This window comes from Scomber japonicus, chromosome 15, assembly GCF_027409825.1.
Source record: "Scomber japonicus isolate fScoJap1 chromosome 15, fScoJap1.pri, whole genome shotgun sequence".
NCBI classification, from domain to species: Eukaryota; Metazoa; Chordata; class Actinopteri; order Scombriformes; family Scombridae; genus Scomber; species Scomber japonicus.
Window position 1 is genome coordinate 27,010,928 of NC_070592.1, and position 27,880 is coordinate 27,038,807.

General features: G+C 39.8%; 1 protein-coding gene across 2 annotated transcripts; it reads left to right on the forward strand.

The window, feature by feature from the left end:
• Window positions 1-7,439: 7,439 nt before the first annotated feature.
• ube2e1 (ubiquitin-conjugating enzyme E2E 1) lies at window positions 7,440-27,671 on the forward strand. 2 transcript variants are annotated; one of them, XM_053334134.1, is made up of 6 exons: window positions 7,440-7,525; window positions 8,776-8,943; window positions 9,466-9,516; window positions 24,138-24,270; window positions 24,775-24,922; window positions 27,039-27,671. In XM_053334134.1, exons 2-6 carry the CDS (start codon window positions 8,783-8,785, stop codon window positions 27,134-27,136), a joined length of 591 nt encoding a protein of 196 aa, XP_053190109.1. In that variant the 5' UTR covers window positions 7,440-7,525; window positions 8,776-8,782; the 3' UTR covers window positions 27,137-27,671. The 2 variants fall into 2 exon arrangements, with proteins under 2 accessions (XP_053190109.1, XP_053190107.1); XM_053334132.1 differs by lacking the exon at window positions 7,440-7,525 and adding an exon at window positions 7,638-7,950.
• The last annotated feature ends 209 nt before the right edge of the window (window positions 27,672-27,880 follow it).

Consider the following 27,880-nt stretch of genomic DNA (forward strand, 5'->3'; position numbering starts at 1 on the left):
TCTGTAATATATGTGTGTGTGTGTGTGTGTGTGTATGTGTATGTGTATGTGTGTGTGTGTGTGTGTATGTGTGTGTGTGTGTGTGTGTGTGTGTGTGTGTGTGTGTGTGTGTGTGTGAAGCCTGATACAACAGCTGTTCACACATCCAGTCAGCCAGGTCACGCTCCAACGCCTCTGCTGCTTATGCTCACACACACACACACACACACACACACACACTTAACTCAACAGAACAATATAAATGTGTTGTGATGTGTTTCATAGAAATATCACATCAGAAGAGATACCAAAAAAAAGGCTTTAATTAAACCTCACATCCTTACATAGGCTCAGATTTAAAAGCATAAATGACATTCATAAGACCTGAAATTTGATAGAATATTCCTTTATTAGTCCAACAGTGGGCCCACAATTTTTTTTTAAATGGAAATATATTCAAGATGATTTATTTTTGTGCAGCTGATTGATGGTTTTAATGGTTATAATGAAAGCTGCCATTCAAATGTTCCTAATTCCTTCACTTTCAATAAAACTCATAGGAGTAATTAAGGCCGTAATGTTCTCTTGTATTAGATAACATGACATCATAATATAGTGATTCTCAATATATTCCCTCTATAAACCTTTCTCTGCTCTCTGAAACATTAATAAAGGATCAATCCCCTATTTATTCCTGACTGATAAGAGATCTATGAATGCATTCAGTATGTAAGGGTTAATGATTTAATATGTGTTTTAAATAACCTTCCCTCAGTCATATTGATGGATAGTGTGATGATAGAGATTCACCACACATTCACACATGTCAATGTATTTGCTGATTCTCTGATGTGCATATTCTCTGCACAATTCCAGAACTCCCAAAAGCTATTATTTATGATCTAGTTTTGCTTCAGATAATAACCCTGCATGCACAAGAACACAATATTATCTCACATCTCTTCCACATAAGATCATAAATGATTATCTCCTGCTGACATAAGACATTAGATCATATCTGACTCATGCAAGACTTTTTTTTAATATCTGCTGTTCTAGCTTATATCTTCTTTACTTATAAGATATTAGGTCATATCTATTCACACACATTTGCACAAGTAATCATGTGGTGTGAAGGAGACATTGGATCTTGTGAGCAGAAGATATTATACAGAGATATGATGGGTGCAAACTTATGTGAGTGAGATTATCATCTGACATTTGGCTCATACAAGATAATCACTTTTGCACACACTGGCAGAAGTTCTTCCTTTGTGCAAACAAGATCCACAAGTTAATAGAGCAGTTATTAAATCATATCTCATTGTTAATAATAATTTGTGCATTTGTCGATATTCTTTTCTGAGCACAGGTGTATTATTGTATTATCTTGTGCTCATAAAGATATCATATAACCTGTGAACAGAAGCTCTTTCTCAAACAAGATATTAGTTCATATCCTGCACACACCACAGGATAACTTGTGCATTCATGTTTATATTTTGTTCCCACAAAATCATTTGTGCACACTGGGGTTTTTTAATCTTGTTTGATCAAGATTTGAGATATCGTCTGAGCGTGAGTTTGCACAACGTATCTGGTTCTCATAAAGATATTAATGATAAGTTGTGAGGAGGAGTTCTTGCATGAATAAGACGTCAGATCATCTGTACGCATGAGATAAGAAGTGGTGCTATCAAGTTATTATCTCAAAATGATTGTGCACATTTTTATGCTTTTAACAACCCCAAAAAGAAAAGAATTGAACTAGCTGGATAACTAGTAGATGAATCGTGGGATGTGTAATGTGTGTGTGTGTGTGTGTGTGTGTGTGTGTGTGTGTGTGTGTGTGTGTGTGTGTGTTGAAAGCTGAATGAAATCATGAAGACGTCTACAGGCGGGAGGTGGATGAGTCAGTCAGTCAGCTGGTGAAGGGTCTTGAAATGATCATCGACTTCAGAACAAAACAATCAATGAAAGCACCTGTCCTCATCGACAGCCCGACCAATTACAATAAGTGAGTGCTTCAGCTTCCAGAGGCGAACACATCAGTAATAACCTGAAATCCTAACCGTCAAATGTAAACTCCACTTCCTGAGAACACTCAAAAAAAGAGTGAGGAGAGGTCTACAAGTCCAATTTTATACAACTATAATCCACAACATCCTGTTATTATTGATTTGTGTCTGCTACAGAGACACATGGAAGCACACAGTAAAGGAAAAGGACAGAAACTCCACAGTGTACCATCTCATGAGCTATCAAGATCTTGGAGGAGAATTTGAAGCCCCTCTCTCCAGATTGACGTAGGTGAACGAAATTTGGTATGCATATATATCATGACCAGATGCATAAAAAAGTCTCTTGGAGGCAAACTCTAAGTCCAACAGGAAGTCAGCAATTTAGATTCAAATTTGCGATTTTGGCGCCATTTTTTGCTATTTCTACGCCTCCTGCTTTACCAAACTCCTCCTGCAGATTTAATCCTACCGACTTCAAACTTGCTGAGCATCATCTTAAGACCTCAACAATGTCAAACTATCAAACTCTTGACTGCTCATTATACGTGGTGGGCGTGGCGTTGCAGTGAATTTCCATGTGCTAGCCATTCAACTGAGCTGCGGTGGAACGTGCTAGCAGGTGCCAGGGCCCGTTCAATGCTGCTTCCTGCTTTTATTCTATTTATTTGATGTTTTAAATGTTAATTCTAGTTTATTTTATGTTGTTTTATTATCATTACTATCATTCCACATTTTTATCTTCTTATACATTTTATTCACATCTTTCTTTTTGTCTTTCTTTCTACTTTTGTCCTTTTAATCGACTTTAATCCAGTTTTTACTAAACTATTTTTTTTTTTTAAATGTTGTTTTATTTTGTTCATTTATTTTAGATGCAGGATATTATAGATCCTAATTTCTTTCTTTTTAAAAATGTTTTACATTTTTTTATCATTCTTATTTTCTCTCATTTGCATTGGTCTCAAATTGTTCTTAGTTTGTGTTCCTTTTCTTTATGTCTATATTGGTTCTAATTATCAGCTTGTCAATCAACTGTGAAGCACTTTGAACTACATGAACCTGTATGAAAGCTGCTATATAGAGTCAGTTATGACTGATTGATTGATTGATTGATTGATTGATCAGCTACAGGTAAACAGCAGACAGGACAGAGCTTCTTCCCTACAGCTTTACATTGTCTGCTGTGTGGATCTTTATACTTACACATGTACTGTAAGTGATGTGTTGTCACAGCTCTTCCAGCAGCCTGGCTGTGTTGTAATAAAGGAAACTTGTGGACGGGCCTCTGTGTACATGGCTTTGTGAGCGGGAGGCCACGCTTTGCTGTGGTTTTTAGTCCCTGACTGTGTTGCAAAACCAGCAAAGTGGAGCAACAGTGACAGAGTTAATTACGGTTGACACATCAGAAGCAGAGAGGGGAGAGAGAAGGAGAGGGGTAGAGAAGAAAGGGGGGGGCGGGGGGGGGGGGGGTAGCAGCTCTTGTCCTCTTTCCCTTCGCCCTCCTCCCTTCCTCCTTCACACGCTGCGGGAGGAAGAGTCTCGACAGAAAAGGAGTCGCTGATGCACGGATGATAATAATGTAACATTTGCAGTGAGAGGTAAGTGATCAATAGGAGTGAAAAGGCCAGAGTTTGTCTGTGGATAAATGAGAGCCTGCTGTGCATTATGATGCATATTATAATGCAGATGTAATAACAATAACACCCACACCAGACAGGAAGTGATAGAATGGAGACAGCCTTTGTTTGCAGTTAGTATAAACATAATCTTATTCCTGCTGGTAAAATGCCATACAGGTTATAATGTCAAACAACATATAAACGCACAGTGTGTAGCAAACAGCCAAACAGCATGCACCTACAGGCTCATTTTATATACTCTATAATAACATTTTTATTTTTCATATTTACTGTTGCTTATAAATCAGCTCCACATCAGCTTTTAAATGTATTTTTGCACCACATGTGGATTTTGATTTCATCATAACGCCTGACTGTGTGGAAAAACTGTGAACTGGTCCTTTAAATATGTCACCTCTGTGGGGAAGTGGCAAGATTACACAGTGTTTCTCACACATTCTCTCACATCAAGAAATGAAAGTAACATTCAACTCTGGTCAAGTTCCGAAATGTCTCTCATGGAGAAGCTGAGCGTGACTCCCTAGAGAGTTCAGATCAAATTCTATATATATATATAAGTCAGCTCTTCATCGTTATGCTCCACTCACAGCAGCCGCTTTAAAGTTTTAATGTTTATTTAAACCCTGCGACACATTTCACATGTCAGGAGGTTTTATCGAGAGGTGTAACAGCCTTTTAAAAGTGTCACTCAACTCTTTGCTGGCTGTGTTTTAGTGGTGGGTAGTAACTCAAGCTAATGGCTTAACTGTAGCCTCCTTTTATGACCTCCATGCAATGAGAAGCTTTAGTTAGAACTAACACAAGAGACACGAGTGACATCATGACACACCTTACAGAAAAAGGAATGGGTGATAGCTGATAAATGGAGTGTAATTCTATAATATATGAGGATAACAGACAGTCCAAAGAGGTAAAAAAAAAAGTGAATACACACTTTGTGGTAAAAGCATGCAACATTTTTTTGAATGAAATTGTTGTTTTAATGCAATTGTGCTTTAATGTTATATTGTTATAGTGTGCAGATGTGTGGGATAGGTGTTGTTTTAACAGCTGTGGGGCCTGAACAATACCATTTTATTACTGAAATCCAACACAGAATAATATTAAAAACTTTCCTTATTCATCACAAGAAGACTATTAAATGTCATACACAAAGCTGCAGGGACCCCGAGGCACTGAAGTTAATGGCCCCCAAACAACTTTTATTTTATTCTCATTGGATGATTGACACAGAAGTACAGTGGAAAAAAATAGCAGTGTATGGGTGAAAGTGATCAATAAAAATAAAATAAAATACTACATACAATAAACAAACTGTGTAAAATAAATCTTCAATGTATAAATGTGCCATGCAGAAATTCCTGAGATTATATATATATGTGCAATGTTCCTGAGATTAAACAGTAAGGACAGTCTCAGTCTTATTAGTGGGAGTGGGAGGTACTGGGAGCTGTGGTGTTGTACAGGCTGGTGGCTGATGGTATGAAAGAGCCCCCCTCCCAAGTGCTTTGAGGCAAGTGGGTGTATGTGTGCATACTAGATTTCTGACAGTGACCAAAATGATCAACATCAAGAGAACGGGTCAAGCCTTATATTGTATTTCTGTAGAGCCTGACAAAAAGGAGAACGAAAAAAAAGCACCCACCTCCCGTTGCTGCACCAACAGTGTATGAATGAGAATGATTGGTTAGTTTCCTCCTGTGTGGTAGTTCCTGTCATCAGTGTATGAATGTGTGTGAATGGGTGAATGTGACATGTAGTGTAAAAGCACTTTGAGTGGTCATAACGACTAGAAAAGTACTATATAAGTACAGTCCATTTACCATTGACCATTGAGGGCCCCTTTCTGCTCAAGGGCCCTTAAGCACTTGCCCAAACTGGCTATATGGTAGATCCAGCCATGGTCATACATTAACCAAAAAATGGCCCAATCACTTACACAAGGAGGGGCATCCATGGGCGGATCTACCATATAGGCAATCTGGGCACCAGTGGGCCCTCGAGCAGAAAGGGGCCCTCAATCAAGTGGGGGCCCCATCATTTTCTTTTTGTCCAGCTCTACAGAAAAAGGGCATAAGACGTGACCCATTCTCTTGATGTTGATCATTATAGTCACTGTCAGAAACCTGGTAGGCTCCAAAACAACATATGGAGTTACGAGTTTTCCACCTGACAGCAGTGTTATCCAATCAGATTACAATAAAAGCTGTTTGGGGGAGTGTTTGAAACATTGCTTGTATTTAAGAGTTCTAGCCAATTATATGAGGATGAGGAGTTTCCACCAGTTAACATGAAGCTGTTAATTAATAAGAAGTAAATGAAGTATGAGCCACACTTCAGAGAGGTCAGTAAGTTAGCCATTCATTCATTTCATTGATTGATTTGGAGTAATGGAGTCATTCATTGGACATCACTGAGCTCTTCTCTCTGTTGTTTCATCACACATCTGTCAATCTCTGACGTCACTCTGTCACAGTGACGCTATGACTTGATAAAGTGATGAATATAGATGTTAGGATGTCTGTCTGCTGCTGGACCAACACTTCCGGCGAGAAGAGGCACGCGTCCAGCGGCAGCGTCAAGCTCACGTGAGTCGTTTACTAGGATACCGGATGGTAAAGTGTTTAACCCTACAAAATAAAAGCGTGGTTAAATCTCAACGTTGATTATAAATGATGAACCATGAGAGATTGAAGCAGGGCTGGATTACCAACCAGACAAAGTGAATCCCTTAAGGTTTTAACAAGGGGCCCTACATCCAAATCTAGCTTTAAGACATTCGTTGTTTTAATTTATATTGAGCTCATATGTGGTAAAGTTGTGTTTTTATCAGACTGTGCACAGAAAAACTGAAGGCAGGTTGTATTATTTCACCACAGGAACACAACTGTTTTTATGATCAATAGTTCTGACTGTTATTTTCTTTGATGACTGATTGATTGATTAGTATTCATTATTCCCTGAAGCCCAAGTTAACTGTTGTGTCTTAACCAACAGTCACAAACTCAACGATAATGAGTATCTCATTATGGGAAACTGGAAAATGACCAAATATTCACATTGGACAAGTTGGTACCAGTACAAGTTAAGCATATTTTGCTTTTTTAATGACTTGAACAATATATCAGTTGTCAAAATGGATAGTAGTACTTTTCTGTCAATCAACTAATCAATGAATCAACAAATCATTCTAACTTTAAAGTGCTATCATGTGATGTGGAGGTCAACAGTGGCCAAACCACAAACCTTTCCCGTCAGGCCCCACAGCAGGTTAATCAGGTCCTGGATCAGAGCTGTGGTTCTCTATCTCTTTATCATGCTGATATTCAAACCTGCAGTGACTGCACTGATTGTAGGTTTTTATGGCCTGCAGCATGGTTTGTAAAGAGGAGATTTACAATTACAATGTATTTTTCGTAATCTTTGCAGGGTACAAAAACGTCTTGAGCAACATTTATATTATATTGTTATTATATTATTTAACAATTAATAATAATCTTACTATTAATATTGATAATACTAATAATACTACTAATAATAATAACAATAATAACAATAGCAATGAACACAGCATCTGATTACAACATTGACTAAAAAATAAAATAAAATAAAATGCTCATTTTATTTCCGTTCAATCAACAGCCTGATCATATCAGACGTGAACGATAATCAATGGATCAATAAACAAACTTTCAAAATAAATTAAAAAAGTAGGAAATAAATGTTTACGTTTTCAGTTTTTTATGAGACCGTTTAATCCTCTGCGCTTTTATTTTTAAAAATGTTGACCGGAAGTGTTTTTCCTCCTTAGTGTGGCTGTCTTGACACGGTGCGTCCTGGCGGCTGAGGCACACACACACAGGCTGTGCACACACACAAAGAAAGGTAGAAATCCTCTATATTTGTGTTCCAGCGCGTGCTGTTGTGTCGGCGCGTGTGGTGTGTGTGTAGTGTGTGTGTTGTGGAGGATGCTGGGACAGTGTGTGTGTGTCTGTGTGACGGTCAGAGAGGAGCTGAGGAGTCGGTCCATCCTGTGACTGAGATCAGCTGCATGTCGACGGATACAGCTTTAAAAAAAAAGAAAAGAAAAGAAACGCGAGCAGGAGCTTTAAGTGGACCCAGTGTGGTGTTGGTGCTGAATGGCGGCGCGAGGTACGGCGTGACAGCGCTGCGGCACGCGCTGACTTGTTCGGGGGAAAGTTTGATTGGGCCTGCTGATTGTTGCTTAGTGTCGGAGGACCTCTCTGCCCGACTGCAGCGACAGCGCCCCGTCGATGTTCCATTGCTTTTCCATTTCGACCTGAGCTCTGGTGTGTGTGTGTGTGTGTGTGTGTGATATGTGTGTCTTATGTGTGTGTCAGGCAGAGGCCTTCACACGAACTATTTCACCAAATGATTTCCTTTGTCGCAGCCCGACCAAGCTGAAGAATATGAGCAGAGCTGTGAGCCTGAGCAGAGGTCAGAAGTGAGCGTTATGAAAGAGGAGGAAAAAAACCCTCCTCAACAACATCCACACAGCCGTCATTCTTCTGCTGCTGCTGGATCCAGTTAGTCCGGGCCTGCTAGTTAAAATGACGGAAACGTGTATGGAGTCTGGTTGCACCGTGGGATTCATGGATGTGGTTAACATCGTCTATATGCAAATGCGCGGAGGTGTAAACGACTCGCAAGATTGCGTTGAAAAAACAGACGATTTAAAGTTCGCACACGTATCGCGCCGCGTTTCTATTCGATACAACATGATGTGAGACCTTTAAAGGAATTTGGAGGGTCTTCTGATCAATTCGGCGTACATGTGGACCACCAGAGAGTTGCACATGTGAATAAAATCAACACTTAAATTGGTTCACACACAACTCACTGCCACCCACGGGCATGTTTGGTGGAAAAAGACAGTTGGGAGTATATTACAGTGTATTGGATGCATGCCGAATTTAAGAGTGCAACCTGAAGATTTATCTTAAGTGTCAAATGTTGCAGCTGCTCTTCTCATTTGCCCTACAGCAAGACTCTGCACTTAAATGTCAGATTTCTTTTGAGTTATTTAGCTGTGGAGTTGAGATGTATAAGAGTTTATGTGCAAAACAAAAAAAAACAAATCTAAAATAAAATCTCACTACCTTTTTGTTCCCCAGGCTCGGTATGTCGGATGAAGATTCCCGTGCCAGCACCAGCTCTTCCTCCTCTTCATCCTCAACTCATCATCATCATCAGCAGCAGCAGGAGCCGAACTCCCAGAAGAAACGAGAAAGCAAAGCCAGCATGAGCAAGACGTCCAAACTCCTCTCTACGAGTGCGAAAAGGTGAGACCCCCCCCCCCCCCCCCCATGTGATGGAGGGGAAAGGTCAGTGATGTCCACGACTCAAGGATGTAGTTATCCCTCCTTTTTTCATTTTTTATTTAACGCTGACTACAGTGAGTGGTTTAAAGGCTTAGCTGAGGTATGCTGCCGTTTATTCCCAGGCCTGCTGTTCAGTCTCTTTAGGGAGAATTTATCACCCCAACAGCTGAAAACAAGTCAGGAGTTGATCCAATGTATTGGCAGCGAGTCCAGCTGAAGACAGAACGAATTGAAGAAAACAGACACAAGATCATCTAACCAAACCCGGACTAGTCTCGGTTTTGTAGTTCTTTAAAGTTACATTCATGTCAACAAAAGCTGGTCCTGACTTTGAGGTTTTTAGTTTATAACAGAAGAATTTGCAAAGCAGCTTTTTCTCATTTCCATCAGGCGTCCTGCTTTCCATCCAGGCTTTGAGTTTGGATTTGCAGTATTTGATCAGAGCTTAGCTTGTTGATGCGTGGCTTCTGTTTGCTCCTGCAGAATTCAGAAGGAGCTGGCTGACATTACGTTGGATCCGCCACCAAACTGCAGGTAAGCAAACGAGTGCATGGCATCTTTATAAAGACCATTTTCATTGTGTTATGGATATGTGTGTGTGTGTGTGTGTGTGTGTTTCAGCTGCCTGTTTTGTAGTCTGTTGTGAGAATCTCCTCTAAATAATCCTTTATACATGCTCATGTACTGTAGGTATATTTTTTTCCCAAAGTTAAAAAGCCCCTCTTTGTCTATTTGCCAGATTGGAAAAAGATGCTTTTGCTTCACTGCCTTGAATGTCGAGTCAATCAAAAGCCTCAAACATATCAAAGCAATGAGAGATGGATACTCTTCTCTTCCTCCTCTTTAGACTCAGTAAATGACAGAAGCGGTAGATGCTGTACTGTGCGCTGCTTATTTATAGAAACCTGACTTAAGGTTACCTCTTTGTTAAATATTGCTCTTTTCACATAGCGGTGGAATATTATTATTATTATCATGAAAGCTGAGGACTGAATCTCACTGGAACGTATCCTTGATACCAGTCATTGAAAGCTGGTATCGTGTGTGTGTGTGTGTGTGTGTGTGTGTGTGTGTGTGTGTGTGTGTGTGTGTGTGTGTGTGTGTGTGTGTGTGTGTGTAGTTAGAAAGAAGAGCGCTTACCTGCATAACACTCCACAATCTGTGCAATCGAGTGAGTCAAGTTGCACTGTGGGTAATGTAGGCAGCATGTTTTGACAAATAAAAAAGACAATGTCCTCTAATTGTCTTAGAAAACTAGTCCAGTATACTTGAGTGGACTTTTCTCTGACTGACTGGCTTGAACCTCAATAACTTCACCACTGAATCAGATAGTTTCCATAAATGAAGAAGCCACAAACACACATATCCAGAGTACATGCAGTAATACCTCAAATCTATTTTATTTTATTCATGTAGCACCAAATCACATCAACAGTTATTTCAAGGCACTTTCCACATAGAGCAGGTCTAGACTGTAGTCTTTAATTTAATTTACAGAGACCCAACATTCCCCCGTGAACGAGCACTTGGCAACAACGGCAAGGAAAAACTCCCCTTCAAGAAGAACCGGGCTCTAGGTGGGCGTCATCTGCCTAGACCGGTTGGGGTTGAGAGAGAGAGACAGAGACAGAGAGAAAGAGAGAGTGAGAGAGGGAGGCACAGTAACAACGTTGCTAGTAGTAAGTGAAGTATGACTAATATGTGAAGCAGGTGTTCAGGGTCTTTATCTGTACAGGACAGCCCTCTACAAGACCCTGTAGTAAAAAGAGGAAAAGACAAGTCATTATAGTTAGTTACCAGTTCTAACTACTGTCGAGGTCTAAGGTCTGCACCTTTGCCTGACCCCAAAGGAACCTGATGGTATTGATACATCCAGGTCCAGGTTAGCATGTGTAGTACAAGCTCAGATCTAATCCAGTCCCTGCCTATGAACCCATGAAACTGCATTTTTTTTGTTTGCCAAATTGAGTGTGTTTAACCTGTCCTTCAAACAAGCCAGGCAGGTTTAGACACGCATCACGAAAATGGATTTGTACCATGTGGTGGAGCTACTGTCAGTCTCCTGCTAATACTGAACACACTGTGTACTGTGAAGATGTCTTACATAACATGATCCTGGTCACTATTCTTAAACCTTTTTTATTATTATTATTATTATTATTATTTTATTTTATTTTGTTGTGAGAGTATAACAAAGAGCTTTATTAATCCAGAAGGAAACTCTCAATGCAACAGAAACACAGGCTAGAAAAACATCCTTCAGTCAAATCTAGATACTTTGTACCATGAATAAAAGTAACAAGACAAAAGGATGAAGTCAAAATAGAATAAAATATTTACACAGTGCAGCCACAGACATGGATAGTGGATGGATAGTGCAAAATAGAACAATGTAGTTGTCAGTGGCGGGTTGAAAGTGACAATTCATATTAATATTGAATGATAGAATGATGGCCACAGTACTGATAGCAGAAGCAGAACCAGATGGGGTGAAGACACTGCTGCCTCCACAGATACTGCGCTCGATGTAATACGATGTAATGCAATAAATTACTTAGTGCACACATTGGATTTAAGCCTGTAGAGTGTTAGATGACGAAATGTTGTGTTGTTGTCTTTACTGAAAGAGTATGTAGGTGTTAATTAGAGTCTGATGGCCTTCAGTTGACAGGATCTACAGTTCAGTCTTGCACTGGTGGCGACATGTCTCCTACTGTTCTGAAAGTCCTTCTACAGAGGCATGCAAGGGTTGAGAGGGGTTGTCCATGATTTTGAGAAGTTTCTACAACATCCTACTTACGGACATATCTGCCAGAGTCTTTAGTTTGATTCCAAGAACAGAACGAATCTTCTTAATGAGCACATCTGCGTAGAAGATGTTCTACCATTGAGTCTGTCTCTTCTAGAACAGTCCAGTTTATTGTCAAGGTATACTCCCAGGTTTTTTGTAGTCATCAATCACCTCAACGTCAGTTCAACTGCTTGTGGCAGGGGTCGGGGGTCGTCCTCCACCGCCTTGAAGTCCACGACAAGCCCTTTAGTCTTTGTGATGTGAAGCAGTAGGGGGCTGAGCTCACAGTACTCCACAAAGCTATCCACCACTTCCACCCAAAGGGCCCACAATAGCCGAGGTATCCGAGAATGTCTGCAGGTGATGACTTTGATCTATACCTGAAGTCAGAGGTACAGAGGCCGCAGACAGAACCCTGCTGCGCTCTAGTGCTGCCCACTAATGTGTCAGATGAGAACATACTGTGGTCAAGCGTGAGGTAGTTGGATATCCAGGCAACGAGTGGTATGTCCACCCACATGTCAATTAGCTTATCCCTCCCCGGTAATGATGGTGTGACGGTGTTCAAAGCACAGGAGATTTCAACCCTCACAGTGTTTCCAACAGTGTCTAGGTGGAAATAGACCTGTTGCAGTAGGTATATGATGGCAATATAGCCCTGATAAGCAAATGCCTTCAGTGTACATTATTACACATACCTGTTTTAAATGTATTGCATTGTGCCACTGAGGTGAAGCTGTTGCAATCAAATGCTTGTCACACCTTTTTTACTACAGAGCTACAGAGAAGTGTCAGAAAGACGTGATGTCTCTCTCGAAGCAACAGTTTAGGTATCTTGAGATGATGACAGGTCTCTTTGCTGGCAGTAAAGCCTGTGTGGTGTGTGCGTGTGTGATGAAGGCAGGTGGGAGCTGCAGGTCACAATGTCTAGACCTGATTGCACGGCATCGAGCTTAAAAAAAACCCACGAGTTACGCACAGCCCAGACCCAAAACAAGTATTTAGAAGCTGAACCCTGACCACAGAGGAGCTTTTAGGCTTCACCAGGAGCTGTTTTCACCCAACACTCCTCGACTTCAGCGTGTGCGAGTGTGTCAGAGTCATAAATCCCCAACTTTAGGAGAGTGCACGCAGTAGCTGAATCCCCCAGACCTCCCCCCCGCGGCGTCAAGGATTACCTCCTCACACCAGGGCTGCCTAGAACCTGCGACGGCTTAGAGAGAAGGAGATTTGATGAATGCAGGATTGTTGACATGAGATTTAGTTTTGAGGCGACGTTCAGCTCTTTCTGTGGCAGCGAAACGGTTTCACTTGATGATCAGATTCAGATTTATGTTGAAACACTTTCACTTTCGAGGCTGTTAATAGTGTTTTTCACATGGCTGAGTTTCAGGTCAGTTAAGTCCAAGTCAAGTTGTGAGTCAGCTGAAACAACTTCAAATGACCAATATTTCACCACAATCCAGCCTACAAATCAAACAGTCAGACAACATGAAGACACAAAGACTCACTGGACGGTGAACCAAACACTGGTGTTGAGTAAAGTTTTAATGAAAAGCAGCAATTTTTTCTTTGGCCAAGGTTAGGTAGGGTTTTTTTTTGTTTCAGTTTCAGCAGGTTGATGACAAGTGTCTGTTTGCATTCCTATCGTATTTACACTGTAAATCACACAATGTGAAATACCTCAAATCCTCCAATCATCCACACCAACATACTGCAAACAAGATACTATTAGACTGGGCACACGCTAGTCTACAACTAACAATTCTCTTCTTTATCGATTAAAGTGACGATTTTCTTTAATTTGTTGGATTCATCATTAATAGTCAATTCCTCACATTGCAATTTTCTAAAGCTCAAAGTGATTTCATTTATAAACAGCTTGTTTTGTCGAATCAATAGTCCAAAACCCAAAGAGAGTTTAATATCACAAAGTAAATACAATTAGTAACGACTCACAATTGAGAAAATCTGACTGTTTGGCATTTTTGCCTGCAAAAATTACTTTGAATGATTATTAGATTATGAAAATAGCTGCCTATTAACTTCAGCTTTACATCTCACACAGTGTCGCCTGCAACCAACCTGCAAGAAGACAGCTTTTACTGTACAGTGAGGGTCTCCAGGCTTTATTGGAGGAGGTCAGATATATTAGATTGGAGATGTTTGACACTGATGCATCACTCAGATAAATCACCCCGAGTGATTTATCTATCTAATTTGAGGAACACATGAAGAGTAAATGTAATTTCAGAAATGCCTGGCAGATATCAACATCTGTCATTTTGCATTTTTAGATTGCTTTTTGCTAATTGGCGCAATTCCCGAGAGAGCTGTGCTGTAGTTTCTTAAATATCAGTGTTTATTTTTTGATTTCCCGCTATTAGAGGAGAGCATAAGACCACCACAGACTCAGCTGATTCGGAGGTGCATTCTTGGACGTTCTGTTCAGCGACGCCCGCGTTCAGGAGACGTATTCTCACCTTTTTCTAAATGAAATAAGGGAGGATATGCTTGAGAGCTGAGATAAAAACAAACCGGCGTGGTGCGACCACACCCTGAGTGATTTATCTTTCTCTGTCACCACCAGCATGAAGAAAGGCCTCATCTCTTCATATTGTTTAGTTCCACTCTGTAGAAAACCCTCTATTCAGCACCACGTGCAGAGAGGGGATTTTTTTTTTTTGGTCCTTTCTGCTTCATTTAACACAGAATCTGCTCATTAGAGTATGAATGGAGCCGGCCAGCTCGGCCCTGCAGATGCTGTTTAATGGATTACACATCGATGAGTCAGTCGCTCGTCGTCTCATTTCTCTCAAGGTTGTTTCGCCTCTTTCTTTTTTTTTCCTGACTAGTTTCCATTATTATCATCAGCAGCGCGTCTCTAGTTGCAAACTTTGTCTTCCGAGCTCTCCACGGAGGAGTCTTTCATCTGTCATTTATCAAAATCTAATTATACTCCACACAGGGAATGCCACGCAGGGCCTCTTTTTATTTTTATTTTTTTATAGCCTCGTTGCCACTGAAGTGCAAACTGCCGACATCACAGGCCTGCTGCAACCCCCCACCCCCCCACTCTCCCTCCCTCCCACTCGTCCTGTGTTGCTTTTCATTCAACATGTTTTATTCCTTTTTCCTCTCCACCAGCTATTTTATTTATTGCCGGCTTCCTGACGCTCCTGCTTTATCCTCTCTTGTCTTTCTCCCTGCCTCTTGTCCTCCATATCTCCTCTTAAGATGTTTCCCCCCGGGTGTCAGATTCCTGACATTCTCGGGTCGGGGCTCATGACGGCTAAAGAAAGACATGTACACTGAGGTAATTGGTGTTAAGTGAGGTGGATACATGTGGTGTAAGTGTTATTTTTAGCTTGAAAATTTTGGAAATTGGATGATTTCTTTTGTATATTTTGTACTTGTTTTGGATCGTATATAACAAAAGAAGTGGCCTGTGTGTGTGTGTGTGTGTGTGTGTGTGTGTGTGTGTGTTGAGCAAGAGGCCTGCATGTGATTCCTCCTCTTGGTGTCTCTCCGCACACACACACCTCTGCAGCAGCGTTACCGTCTTGCGTGTTTTGCGACTGCTGAGGTTTTTTTGTCTCAACAGCTTCTTCACATCTATAAAAAGCCTCCTCCCTGGAGAGGAAGTGGCTGGCCTGTACGCCGCTTGTTACTTGCCCTGAAAGCTGCGCCGAGCCCTGAGCTGCTGCACAGATGGAAGTTTTAAGAAGTTTCCCTTCTGCATGCCAGGCTTTAGTTGGGCAGCGAGAGGGAGGGGGGGGTTTCATTTTATCTCCCGACAGCGTCAGGCAGGTAGAGCGCTGAATGTCTGTACTGTGTCGGTGCAGACTGAAATATTTCCATTACACTTGGCAGTCTTGAAAGCTGGCAGTAAATGTCAGGACATAATCTTATTGACTGGTTTTTTGATCAGATACTTCCAAATTTTGCAGGCGTCACATTTTTTATGTAGGTACAATTTTGTGTAGCTGCGTGTGTTATAAACTTTCTTCTTTTCTTAACGAGGTATGGGTGACTGCTTATTGTATGCCTCTGTCATTTCCTTTTTAGTTTCCAGGACCCAAACAGCTTACCACAAGTTACAGGCAAAACTGACGGTGTTCAGTTGGTACACTTTAAACTCATTAATTACAATGAATTGCTACATTTGAGTATAACACAAATCAAGAATAAAGTTTTCAACTAGGGCCCAAGTGATACTAGATTTTTTTGGGGCTGATGCCAACACCGATATTAGGGATTAAAAAATTCTGATTGATATCTTGGCCAAAAAATCTACATACATTTTATATATATATATATACACACATTTCCCCCCCCCAAATGTGGTTACTAAACACTTGGGACAAAGATATATAATGGAGGTTGTGATACTTAACCGTTTAGGATTAAATAAGAATTTAATAAAATGACATCAGTGCACTGAAACAGTAAACTTCACTGGGAGTTTAATATGTATGTAGTAGACTTGAATTAGGAAATTAAATGTACATAAAATACTGCCTATATATATCAGACACATATGGGACAGTATAAACTCCCAATCCATCTGTGATAGGCCAATATCAGTTGGGCTGTATTTTCAACAGTAAGTGAATGATGAATACGTTTGAATGGAGTGGTTCTTTTTATACTCTCACCACAACTAAACTAATTAATTAAACAGTATTGTAAAATAGTATAGAAAAGAATGAGGAACTGACAAAGCTCTAATATAAAACCTGTCTGAGTTTTGCATACCACACTTATGTTTCTTAAAGTAAGCTAATATAGAAGTATCACGTGAGTATTGTATCAGCACTAGTAGTGACAGCAGCCTGACAATGGCACTGTTTGTCTGCTCTTGTTTTTTTGTTTTTTTCTCCTCTGTATAACTCCTGACCTCTCCGCCAGCTCCACCACCAGGCCGCAGTTTCCAGCTGTACACTATCACGCTATAAACGGGGAAATTATTGTGACATTTGGTGTGTGCATATGTGGCTCCGAAGGGATAAAGCATGTGATTTAATGACCTCATGACGTTTTGCTCTTGCGCCACCCCCAGGACAAAATTCCCAATAGAATCTCATCATTGTGAAAAGCTCCTAAAAATAGATTTTAAAAAATCAGTGTGGTGTTCCTTCAGCCTGCACTGTTTTAAAGGCTGGTGTATACTTTACATAATCTTCATATTTAAACAATATTGCTGATGTGGCGCTTACCAAAAATTGTGAACACATCACATTTCTACTGAAGTCGACATTCTTTGTTCTTTACAGTCTCCAGCTGCTTCTAAATCAGCTGTAAAATAATCAATTCATGGTCATTTTGTGAGTTTGGCTGGTCCATAAAATTAATACCATCATTAATCAACTGGCAGTAGAATCATACAGTAATTACTGTGATCATACTGTCATACAAAGGAATGATTCCAGGCCAAAGAGCGATTTGTAGTAGTTATATTTGTGTGAATTGTCTGATGTAATTCAGTGGAACACATTTTAATTGTGGTGATATCAGATTTATTGTTATATTTGGGATTGCGTGTCAAGGAATATGTTTCTTATCGGTATCATTGATTTCACTCATTGTAATAACAACAACAACCTACTTTGAGAGAGGACTCATCAGTCTGCGATGTGACACTTTTGTTCCAGAGGAGCATTATGAACGCTAACATGTGAAACTCACCCTGCACTGTCCTCATGAAGCACTGAGGAAAATTTACAGGCTGATTGCCATTGTATTAAATTGGCGGGGAAGGAAGGGGCGGGTGTGTGCGGGTAGCGCCACTTTTGCTGCTTCTGCTGCTGCTGCATGGAGTCTTCTCTGCATTCAAGTGAAGTAGAGTCATTATATTGTCTCAGTCAGGCAGCTTATTACAGTGTTTCTCCTTGTCATCACAATACCATTGCAGGCAGATAGCGGTGATTGAAAATGAGCCCAGTGTGTGCTGATGGCAGCGTGGATATTAAAGGTCTACAGAGACGAGACTCGCACAGCAGTGGTTTGAGCGAGAAAGCCTCACGGAACAAAACAAACTGCGGAGATGGAGAAAAATAGCTTCATTTAAACATGAGCGATAACAAGAGAAGAATATGAAGAGAGAACAGACTGTCTCATTATCATTTGTAAGGCTTGTACGCTAAAAGTCAAACAGAAATTAAAACTAGATTTTGCTCAGAAATGAAAATAAATCTTGATGTATATATATTTTTTTTTACGTGTTTACAAATTCAATCAGAATTTTGATTATGAAAAAGAAGAATGGCAATTTTTATTCTCTAGCAGGGCTGTCGCTTTTTCTACGAGGTCAATTTTGAAACAATTCAATCACGTAACTCACGTAGCATAATACTAGGCCTGCATTGGATTAATATTGTTTTGTTCATTTTCTCTGCCTCCTTTCAGTCTTAGCTGACCTTACTGAGAGGCGCATGTACTGTCGTCACCTTTAGCCGCAAATTTTCCATCTATGTATTGTATCGAATCCCAAATGCGCGCGGTTTGCTGTCAGGATTATTAGTTCAGCGCTGCTCTCTGGTTTACCTCATTTTGCGTTAGCAAGAAGAGCAATAGCTTCACTTACTGAGGTCAGCAGGGCATGTGTGGGTGTATTTTTAAGATTGGCTCAGGCTGGAGAACAAGGCACAGTCTGCTGTACTGATACACTGAGATTTAAATTGGAGCAGATGGTTACAGAGCAAACTTTTCTTTTCTTTTTCTTTTTGGTTACCTGTTGTTTCGTCCCAGCCGTGATGGCAGCTCTTGCTACATTATTGCGCGTCATGATTTGAGTCACATACTGTAAAGGGGTTACTGTTACAGGACCACCAGTTTTAGGTTTGCCAATGACTCAGCAGGTGGTGAAATAACAGGCATGAAAAGTAACATTGAGGGTGGAATCTGTAGTGATGTTAGCAAGCGAGGCCAAGTAGCTTCCACTTTACAATGTGGAATAAAAACCCAATAAGACAGTGATTCTCCCACATTTAAATGTTGTAAAGGGAAAGATAGCTTTAAATTGCTAAAAGTTATTTGCTAACATTATGTGTGTTTGAAAAGTAGCCTCCACTTTACTGCCCAGAAATAGTGGAAGTGGAATTAAAATCAAACTATATAGTGATTCTCCCACATTTTAAATGTTGTAAAGCGAAAGATAGCTTTAAAATAGCTTTTTAATCTTCTGGAACTCACTGTTGTCATTTAACCCATGCTATTGAAAACAGTAAATATATACATTATATTAAAATGTTTTATCCCCTTTTGATAACTGGATATTAATTTAAAGAGATTTTAAGTTTCAGTTTGAATTTAAATATTACAGTACTTTTTTCCTCAGCTCAGTTATTAAGTCAGCATGAATTCATACAGCTTTTTTTTTAATTGAATACCAGTGTTAAACATTATTTAGTAAAGTGAAAACATGGTGTATGTATGTGTCAGAGCTCATTGTAGTAGTGGGAGATGATTCCTTTCAGATAACATGTTCTGCTTCTGAGTCAGTTTTGGGTAAACTACCATGTGTCTGTTTGAAAGGTTAAAGGCTTAAAAAAAAAAACAGTCGAAATGTCAGCACTCTTCTTTCCAGCGTGTGTGTGTGTGTGTGTGTGTGTGTGTACACAGAGGTCGCACAAGAGGCTCCCCTGATATCGAAATGAATGACAACAGTGATAGCATGGCATATTACCGGCTCACACAAAAGCACTGGGTGGCCTTTGTGTGAGTCGGGGGCAGGCAGGGAGGAAGCCCAGGCTCTTTCTGCGGCTCGCCTCTGAATGTGAGACGCCTCTGTTGTCAGGCATAAGAAACCTCAGTCTGGTTGATTCAGTGGGAAATGATACAATATCTATTCTTGGCACAGCGGCGGGTCCTGGCTGAGGTCTTGTGGTGTGACCAGTAACATGTATATTAGCAGTCCTGTCGTAAGTCGGGGCCTCGCTGCAGGAGAGCCGCTAACACACTGTTCACGAGCTGCATTCCTCGAGGGGACATGTGGTATTTTTTCATACCACAGGGGGGCTTTCTCCTGTTGTTTTCACATCTGGATAGCACACTGTGGTTGTTAAGTTAAATCTGAATATTTCAATCTTGTTTTGTTCTCCGTGTTTTTGGGCGCTATTTAAAGAATTATACCACAACACAAGACATCATCCATGTGTCACTGCTCCATCATTGACTTCATGCTGACACTTAAGTAGACTCACACACTATTAGTCACATATTCACACACTCACAGTGGTCCAAATGATTTTCTTCTGTAATTAGCATTTTTCAGTTTGACAGATTGAGTCAGTGGTCTGTTTCTGCAGTAAAGATGTCACAAGATGTTTTGGTCTCGTTCTCACTCATGAATCTATTTCCTTCATAGCAGGAAACCAACTTCTCAAGGTTAAACTGAGCTAATCACACACTTTTAGTGCTGACTGATTTTAAGACATTCACTGTAAATAGAAGAAACTGGCTAGCCTAGCAACATTAAGGCTACAAACAACCCTTAATACAACACTATGTATAGACTTGGTCCATTCAAGAAAGATAAACGTGTAATTATCTATTCCTTGAATATACCCCCCCCCCCCCACACACACACACACTTTTTCTGGTGTGACTGTCAGAATAAAATATTATATTTGGGCAAAAGCATTATCAGCTTTATTAAGATAAAGCTGGAAAAATACACTTTTGCTACACATCTTTTATTTTTGTATGTCCCAGTTAGTTTTTTGTAAAACCATTAATGCAATATAATTAAACAGACTGTGACAGGGGTAAAAACAATAGACTTTTCTTAGCTATAAGGTTGGAACCAGGTGGTGTATTTGATCTGCCAGATTTATTTTTGGAAAAGTTTCAGATCTTTCATCCACCAGGTTCACTTCCTGTGACAAAGAACAATGTGGTCTGTTTGTACAAAAATGGCACTTGGCCTCACAATTGCTCCAAGTTCTAAATGATGTAAATATCATTTCAGATTGACAAGTCAATTCTTTTTCTTTTTATGTCTTGGCACCAGTGACCACTGTGGGCAGAGGCATTATGTAAGAAACACCTTGAGGGATGTTCTTCAGATTTGGCACAAATGTCCACTTGGACTGAAGGATGAACTGATAAGATTTTGGTGGTCAAAGGTCAGCTTCACTGTGACCTCGTAATGTTCTGCAAACAGATTGTTCTGACCATAACTCAGTGACAGAAGGTCGGAATGTGACCATTTTTCACATTTGGTCAGATAATGAATTGGTGACATTGATCTAGGTGTCCACTTTGTAACTATGGTGATTGTTTAGATGTTCTGTGCTGCTGGGGTCCAATGAAAATACATTTAATACCTTCTTATTAAATGAATTCTCGTCTTCACTACGTATGTAACATAGTCTAGACAGATGTGGATGTAAACTGCAACTTGACAGGTTGGTGGAGGCATAGAACTATTTAGTGGTATTTCTAGTTGTGATTATGCAAAGTTGTACTCACTCACTTTCTACTCATGTGTTTGCATGGAGCATGAGCTTACACTAGAGCTGCATTATATGTTGATAACATGCAACATGTGTTACATTTGTTCAAGTCTGGTACAGCATAGACTGTGAAAATGAAAAACATGTGTAGGGTGTCATGAAATTATTCAATGAATCTCATAATATTCTACATTATGTATTTAATGTTTATGTATTTAGTATTACTATTCTAATTCACCAAACACACACAAATGTACAAATCTACTACTAAACCGACTTTTATCAAGCAATGATCACTTTACATAAAGCCTTCTTTCACCAGGCTGAATTACCATCTGCACCTGGGCCCCCTAACTGTCAAGGGGCCTCCGAATGCTCCTCCTGTTCACTGTGCTGCAATTTGTCTAATTGGAATTTGGTGTAGTAAAGCACAGCATAAAGTGAAATGAGGTGTGATGGCTACATTATTACTTTGTTTCAAGGCCACCTGTTGTAGAGAGGCCTATATTAAAATCTCATTTTAAAGCCTTTATTATTTTACTTTATATTGTGCTTACACGATGCATATTTCCAAGTTACCACAAACTAACTTCTAAGTAATGCAAACACTGTGCACAGAGATGTGGAGAAACAAGGGCCCACAGTTTTAGCCTGCATGGAGCCCCATATTGTATTATCTGAAGGAATCAGGAGTGAATAGAAATGTTGGTGGTAGCTGCAGCTCATTTAGATACTTTATTATCGTTATCAGGAAATTACTTATTAATCATTGACATGCACAGTCAAAACAACCACACAACATAAAACACATCTGTATCTATTCACAGGACCTAATAATAAAACTATATGTAATAAATAATAATAAAGTGTGGAAGTGTTCTGCAGTTTCTAAAAATATCTAACATATAAAGACACCATACAAAATATTTCATTGAATTGTATAAATGTACATGTTTCTGTTTCATAACCATACATGAGCAGATTCCAAAACTATAGCAATATGGTCTGTATGGAAAGTCCAAATTAACCACTGAACACTTATGTGACTTTACTATGACTTTATTTTGAGCAAACAGTGGTTTCGTCTACAGCTTCCTCAGGTTCACTCAGCAAAATTGCACAATATCAATATCATTTGACGGCAACACTAAAAATTCAGCTATAGATGTTGGTGATTTTTGCCTGTTGAAGCTATAAGAAGAATCTATAAAACTGCAGTGTGCACAGTGTTCTGTCAGTCACTAGTATGAGGGTCAGGATCCTGGCTGGTATTTCCATCATGTCCTGATAAAGAGCAGCAGAGTGGAGCGTCTGCTTCAGAAAGTGAGATTACTGTCTGACATTTACCTCTCCTGTCGTCGCTCAGAACAGGCAGCGAAACAGGAGCTACTTATTCCACAAGCACCGTGCCGAGTAACTACGCTCGACAGCACATTTATTTACTGAATCATACTCGCGCTGAATAATGGATCATTTTGTCAGCCTGTTTATTATAAGGATTATCTCCTCCTTCCCTGTAGTGTGTAGTGTGCATGTACAGTTCTCTCACTGAAAACAAGTCTTTAGATTTTTATTCCACAAACACGCTTTAAGAGCCCCTACTTATCATTTAAAAATGGCAAAGTGTATTCCGGAGCACGTCATCAAGCAGTCAATTATGTGAAAACATCTCCCGACATTAAAAACACCAACAGAAGCTGCTGTTGACTTTACTGCGTCGCCGCCGTTGAATCAAGGCTCTGCTGGAGCGGCAGCTAGTCGTCAGCCCCGCTCCTCTTCAAGCTTTATCTCCACAGGCAAATGAAGTTGTGTTGATCTTTCTCTTTTTATCGCTTCCCACTCTGTTGGCACGGAGACTGGCGCGGGGCGATTGTGCTCGATTTTGTTTTAATGAATTACCAATAAGATGACACAGAATGGATGTTTGGGAGGTTTTTTCTGGCAGCGCAACGTTCGGAGAAAGATGGTAATTATACAGACGTGGTAGGCATTTAGCAGATGTTGAGGGAGAGAGAGAGAGTTAGAATAAACCTCATTACAAAGAAGATGAAGAGTCAAAGAAAAGCAGAATACAGATGTTTAAGGGAAGTCAAAGGCAAGGGTTGCAGTCTGAGACAAAAGAATAGATCCGGAGTTGACAATAAAGGAGCTGATTTTCATTATCAATTACTCTACTAATTACTTTTTTGATTTATCAATTCATTGTTTGGTTCATACGTGTCCGATAATGTTGATCACTGTCTTTCAAAGCTGTTACAATTCAATATATTCAGTTTACTGTCGTAGAGGACTAAAGAAGCCAGAAAATATTCACATTTGAGAAGCTGGAATCAGAGAATTTTGACTTTATGACATTTTTTTCCCTTTTTTAAGAAAGGACTCAAAATAGTTGTCAATGAAACAGTTGGCAACTAAACCATTAAATTGATTAATCATTGTAGATTTATAATAAAGAGTAATAAAGTAATAAAAAGTAAGATACAGCTGTAAATCAGTAGAATATGTTGGCACAATTGTCACTCTGTACAATAAAATATAATTACTCTCTTTTATTATTTTATGAATAAGATAAATAACTAACTGACAGCCTGAGCCTTACTTTAGTGTGTGTAAATTATTCTTACAGTTTCTTCTAGTGTAGAGTTGTAGTTATATTTATATTTAGATATCTTGCTCAGATCAGAACCATAACTCTCACTACAGAGCGTATCCAGTTAGGAGGTATAAAGTGCACCAAGCTGTAGAAATCACTTCCTGACATAGACCACAAGAGGGACACCATAAACACACACATACACATACACACACACACACACACACACACACACACACACACACACACACACACACACACACACGCTGTAGCTATAAGCATTTAAACATGAGTCCTCCTTGTGTACCAACAGCGCCGGGCCTAAAGGAGACAACATCTATGAGTGGAGGTCGACCATCCTGGGCCCTCCAGGCTCCGTGTATGAGGGAGGAGTGTTTTTCCTGGACATCGCCTTCACACCAGACTACCCCTTCAAACCACCCAAGGTGAAATTCTTCTGTGAATAGTTTCTCACCAGGCGGTAAAAGCCTGTGTTTCTGCACCGACGGCTTCAGTTAGGAGTTTGGTGTCATTCTCATATCTTCCACTAGACGGCAGCGTTGCACTTTGGAATGCAGCTAAATGAAATCAGCAGCTCATGCTTCTCATCCTCATTCCCAGGCCTTTGATATATGGGATCACTCAGTCCTAATTCTATCCTTTTAAGGAGGAGCTGGTTTACCCAAACTGCTTTTGAAATATGACCTGAGAAAATGTTGTGAATCATCAGGCTGTCTGTCTATCAACTAGCAGGTTTAAAGCTGGTGATGTTTGCCTAATTGAAGTGATGATACTGATATTCAGATAGTGTGAAAAGATACTGTATATATCTGTTGATAAGAGTCAATATAAAATTATTAGTTTTTTCTATGGACTTTGGCACAGAGAAAGAAAATGTTTTAAAGCTGTAGGTTACACACTCATCTTGTTAATCGCGTGGGTGTGTGCAGGTGACGTTCCGTACGAGGATCTACCACTGTAACATCAACAGTCAGGGAGTGATCTGTCTGGACATCCTGAAGGACAACTGGAGTCCTGCCCTCACCATCTCCAAGGTCCTACTGTCCATCTGCTCCCTGCTCACTGACTGCAACCCTGGTGAGAACTGCAGCACACACACACACACACACACACACACACACATATCTAATCATGGTCATACTTGGGGGAAGTTAGATTATTAGACTTACCCTTACCTTAACCAATAACCTAAACTACTGACCCAAAAATCAGCTTTTTTCCAATGAAGGATACAGCTTCTGTCCCCATTTGAACAAGCCATTCACAATTAACTGGTCCTGACATGTCCCCAAAAGTAGTTTATGACAGACCACACGCACACACACATAAGGTCAGAAAAACACTTGGTCACCTGGTTAAACCTGTCCAATCTGCTGACATACTTTGATATTTTAAAATATGTTTTCAAATCAAAGTCTATTTTCGATGGCGATATTTCTCATCCCTTTTTATTTTCTTTGCTTTTGAGAGGTATTCACGGTAACTCAATATTCCTGCTTAAAACACAAAGGCATTATCAGCAGCCTTTGATATTGGATGTTTAGAGGCAAGATCATAAAACTCCTTATTCGGGGGACACTTACTCGCTTTAAAGGATTTTTTAAGGTTTAAATGCATTACCTTTCAATCTCCTCTCTGACTCCAGCTCACATTACAGAGCCTTAAAGCCCCTTTTCTTAGATCTCTATTAAGTTAAAGTAGTTTTTTATTGTTTTTGAAGATTTACCACAGACTTATGACTCTCTGCGTGTAAGCAGCATACTGTAGTTTTTATGTTTACGAGCGAGCTTTACCTCAACTCTAAAAGTAACAGCACATGTCATCCTTTGATTTTTAGTCGATGCTACCTTTCATGTTGTATCACTTCTTCGCTTGAATATAAATGCTGTGTGCTTGTGTAGTTATGGATATAGACCTTTTTGATAGATCAAACCATAATGAGCCCTGTGAGGTAATACACAGTGAATCAAGAGATGCTACCATACTGTTTATACCATGTAGCTTGTTTGGGTTGCAAATGAAGAAGGCTGTTTAATTTGCGGGATGGTTTTTACTATAAAAATGGGTCAACATAGTTTATTGTTATTGTGATGTAAAACAGGACATTATCCATATCTCCTGCCTTTACAGAGAGGAATTTGTGTTGCAGCAGCAGATAATAATGACAAAAGCCTTAATATAACATTCACATTAGAATATTAACTGTATATCATAATTAGGATTATTACTGTGTATATGGGAGACAGTAGAGTATCTGCACTTCTGGTGTCCATATGAGCTGTCTCATCTTAAAACTCATATTTCATCAGTTATTTGCAGATTGGTAACACATGTACAGAATGTGTACACGTGTGTGTGAACATTATTAGATGCTCATACTGGTAAAACTACAAAATGGTATGAAAACACATGTGAATCAGGAGGTCAGTTTGCAAATTAGAATAAAATCTGTGTAGTAGAGAACCTTCATTTTGCAAAACTTGTGTTGTGCCTTGACCCCATTGGACACTAAAATTTGTATCTAAAATGAGTCCTTGGGGGCTTCGTTATGGTTGTCACCTGTGGAGCAGTTGCCTCTGAAGCCCACCCGTCAGTAGATGCTTCAGCTGGGTTTAAAATAACTCCTTGAACACTGACGTTAACTTAACATGGCCCTTTTTTCGTCAATAAAAGCAGATTATCCGAAGAAAATCCCAGTTTTCTTGGAAAGTGTGTAAAAATAGTAACCATGAGTACATGGGGGAGGGGTCATGCTAGTAGCCCCTCTGTCATTGATATCCACCATTTCAGGGTTATCCAAAGAATTCAGAAAATAAAATAGTGAGCTTTAGAGGTGCTAATAAGCTTTTTTTTACTCAGCTTTGAACAGTCAGTGCTAGCAGTTTCCTCATTATCAGCCTCTATGCTAAGCTAACGGACTGCTGGCTCCATTTTTAAGCTTCAAATTGTTCAGACAGACATGAGAATAATGCTGATTTTGTCATATTTTCGGCATGGGGGCAAATAAGTTTATTTCTGCAAATGTTAATCTATTTCTTTGCACATAGTACCAGTGAAAAGTTGATGAAACTGGTGGATATTTAGTGATTTGTACAGTCAAAAGACGTCCACATTTTGTGACTGCTACTGCATACATTTTTTGCAGATGGTACTATATATATTCATGTCATGTTGTATTTGTGTGTTTTTACAGCTGACCCGCTGGTTGGAAGCATCGCCACACAGTACACAACAAACAGACCAGAACACGACAGGATAGCCAAACAGTGGACCAAACGCTACGCCACATAATCATCAGGAGGAGCTGCTGGCTGATTGGACGACTTGGGGATATGTGGGGGCGTCGGCTCTGTGGGGCGGGGGAGGGTATGTGTGCGTGGCTCCCAGTTAGAGGAGCGAGGCAGGACAGGTAGAGAGGCGAATTTTTATCAGAATTGAAGTCTTTAACTCCTGACATTTTGTTGTTTTATTGTGTTTTTTCTTCTTCTTTTTTTTTAAGTTATCTCCGGCCCAACTCTAATCAAATCTGGCAATAACGTATCCTGTGTTTCTCTTTTCAATTTTTTTTTTAGTTCATGCTTGAAGATGGAAATTAAAACTGCTAGATAAAATGTGTCACAGCATGAATCCCTGTCGATCTGTAAATTCTCACGTTAAAAAAAAAAAAAGAAAAAAAAAACTCCAGTTGGTGTTTGCTTCCCCCCTCTTTGAAAAGCTGTTTTACACATGTAGACATGTTTAGCCATGGATGGACAATGGTTGTGATTTGTGTTCTGTACTGATAAAAAGCTGTTTTGTTTCTCCCTTAAAGAATTAAACATGACCAACTGAAGCATTGTGGTTTGTCCGATCATTTTCAAGAAGGGTCTTTTTAATATGAAGAAGCTACATTTTATTCAGTGGATCTTAAGACAAGAGTTACAGAGCAGAAAATACTTAAAGGTTAGCATGATTCCTCTGTTCTATTAGCAGCACATTAAACATTTATTACTCTTGAAATATAAGGACAGAAACCTTCGAATCGTCAATCCTCCT

What these genes read in the sequence shown, in the direction of transcription:
- ube2e1 (XM_053334134.1), top strand. Translation starts at nt 8,783, where the DNA reads ATGTCGGATGAAGATTCCCGTGCCAGCACCAGCTCTTCCTCCTCTTCA. An exon ending in GATCCGCCACCAAACTGCAG is followed by an intron (nt 9,517 to 24,137) that starts GTAAGCAAACGA and finishes GTGTACCAACAG; the next exon opens with CGCCGGGCCTAAAGGAGACA. An exon ending in GCTCACTGACTGCAACCCTG is followed by an intron (nt 24,923 to 27,038) that starts GTGAGAACTGCA and finishes GTGTTTTTACAG; the next exon opens with CTGACCCGCTGGTTGGAAGC.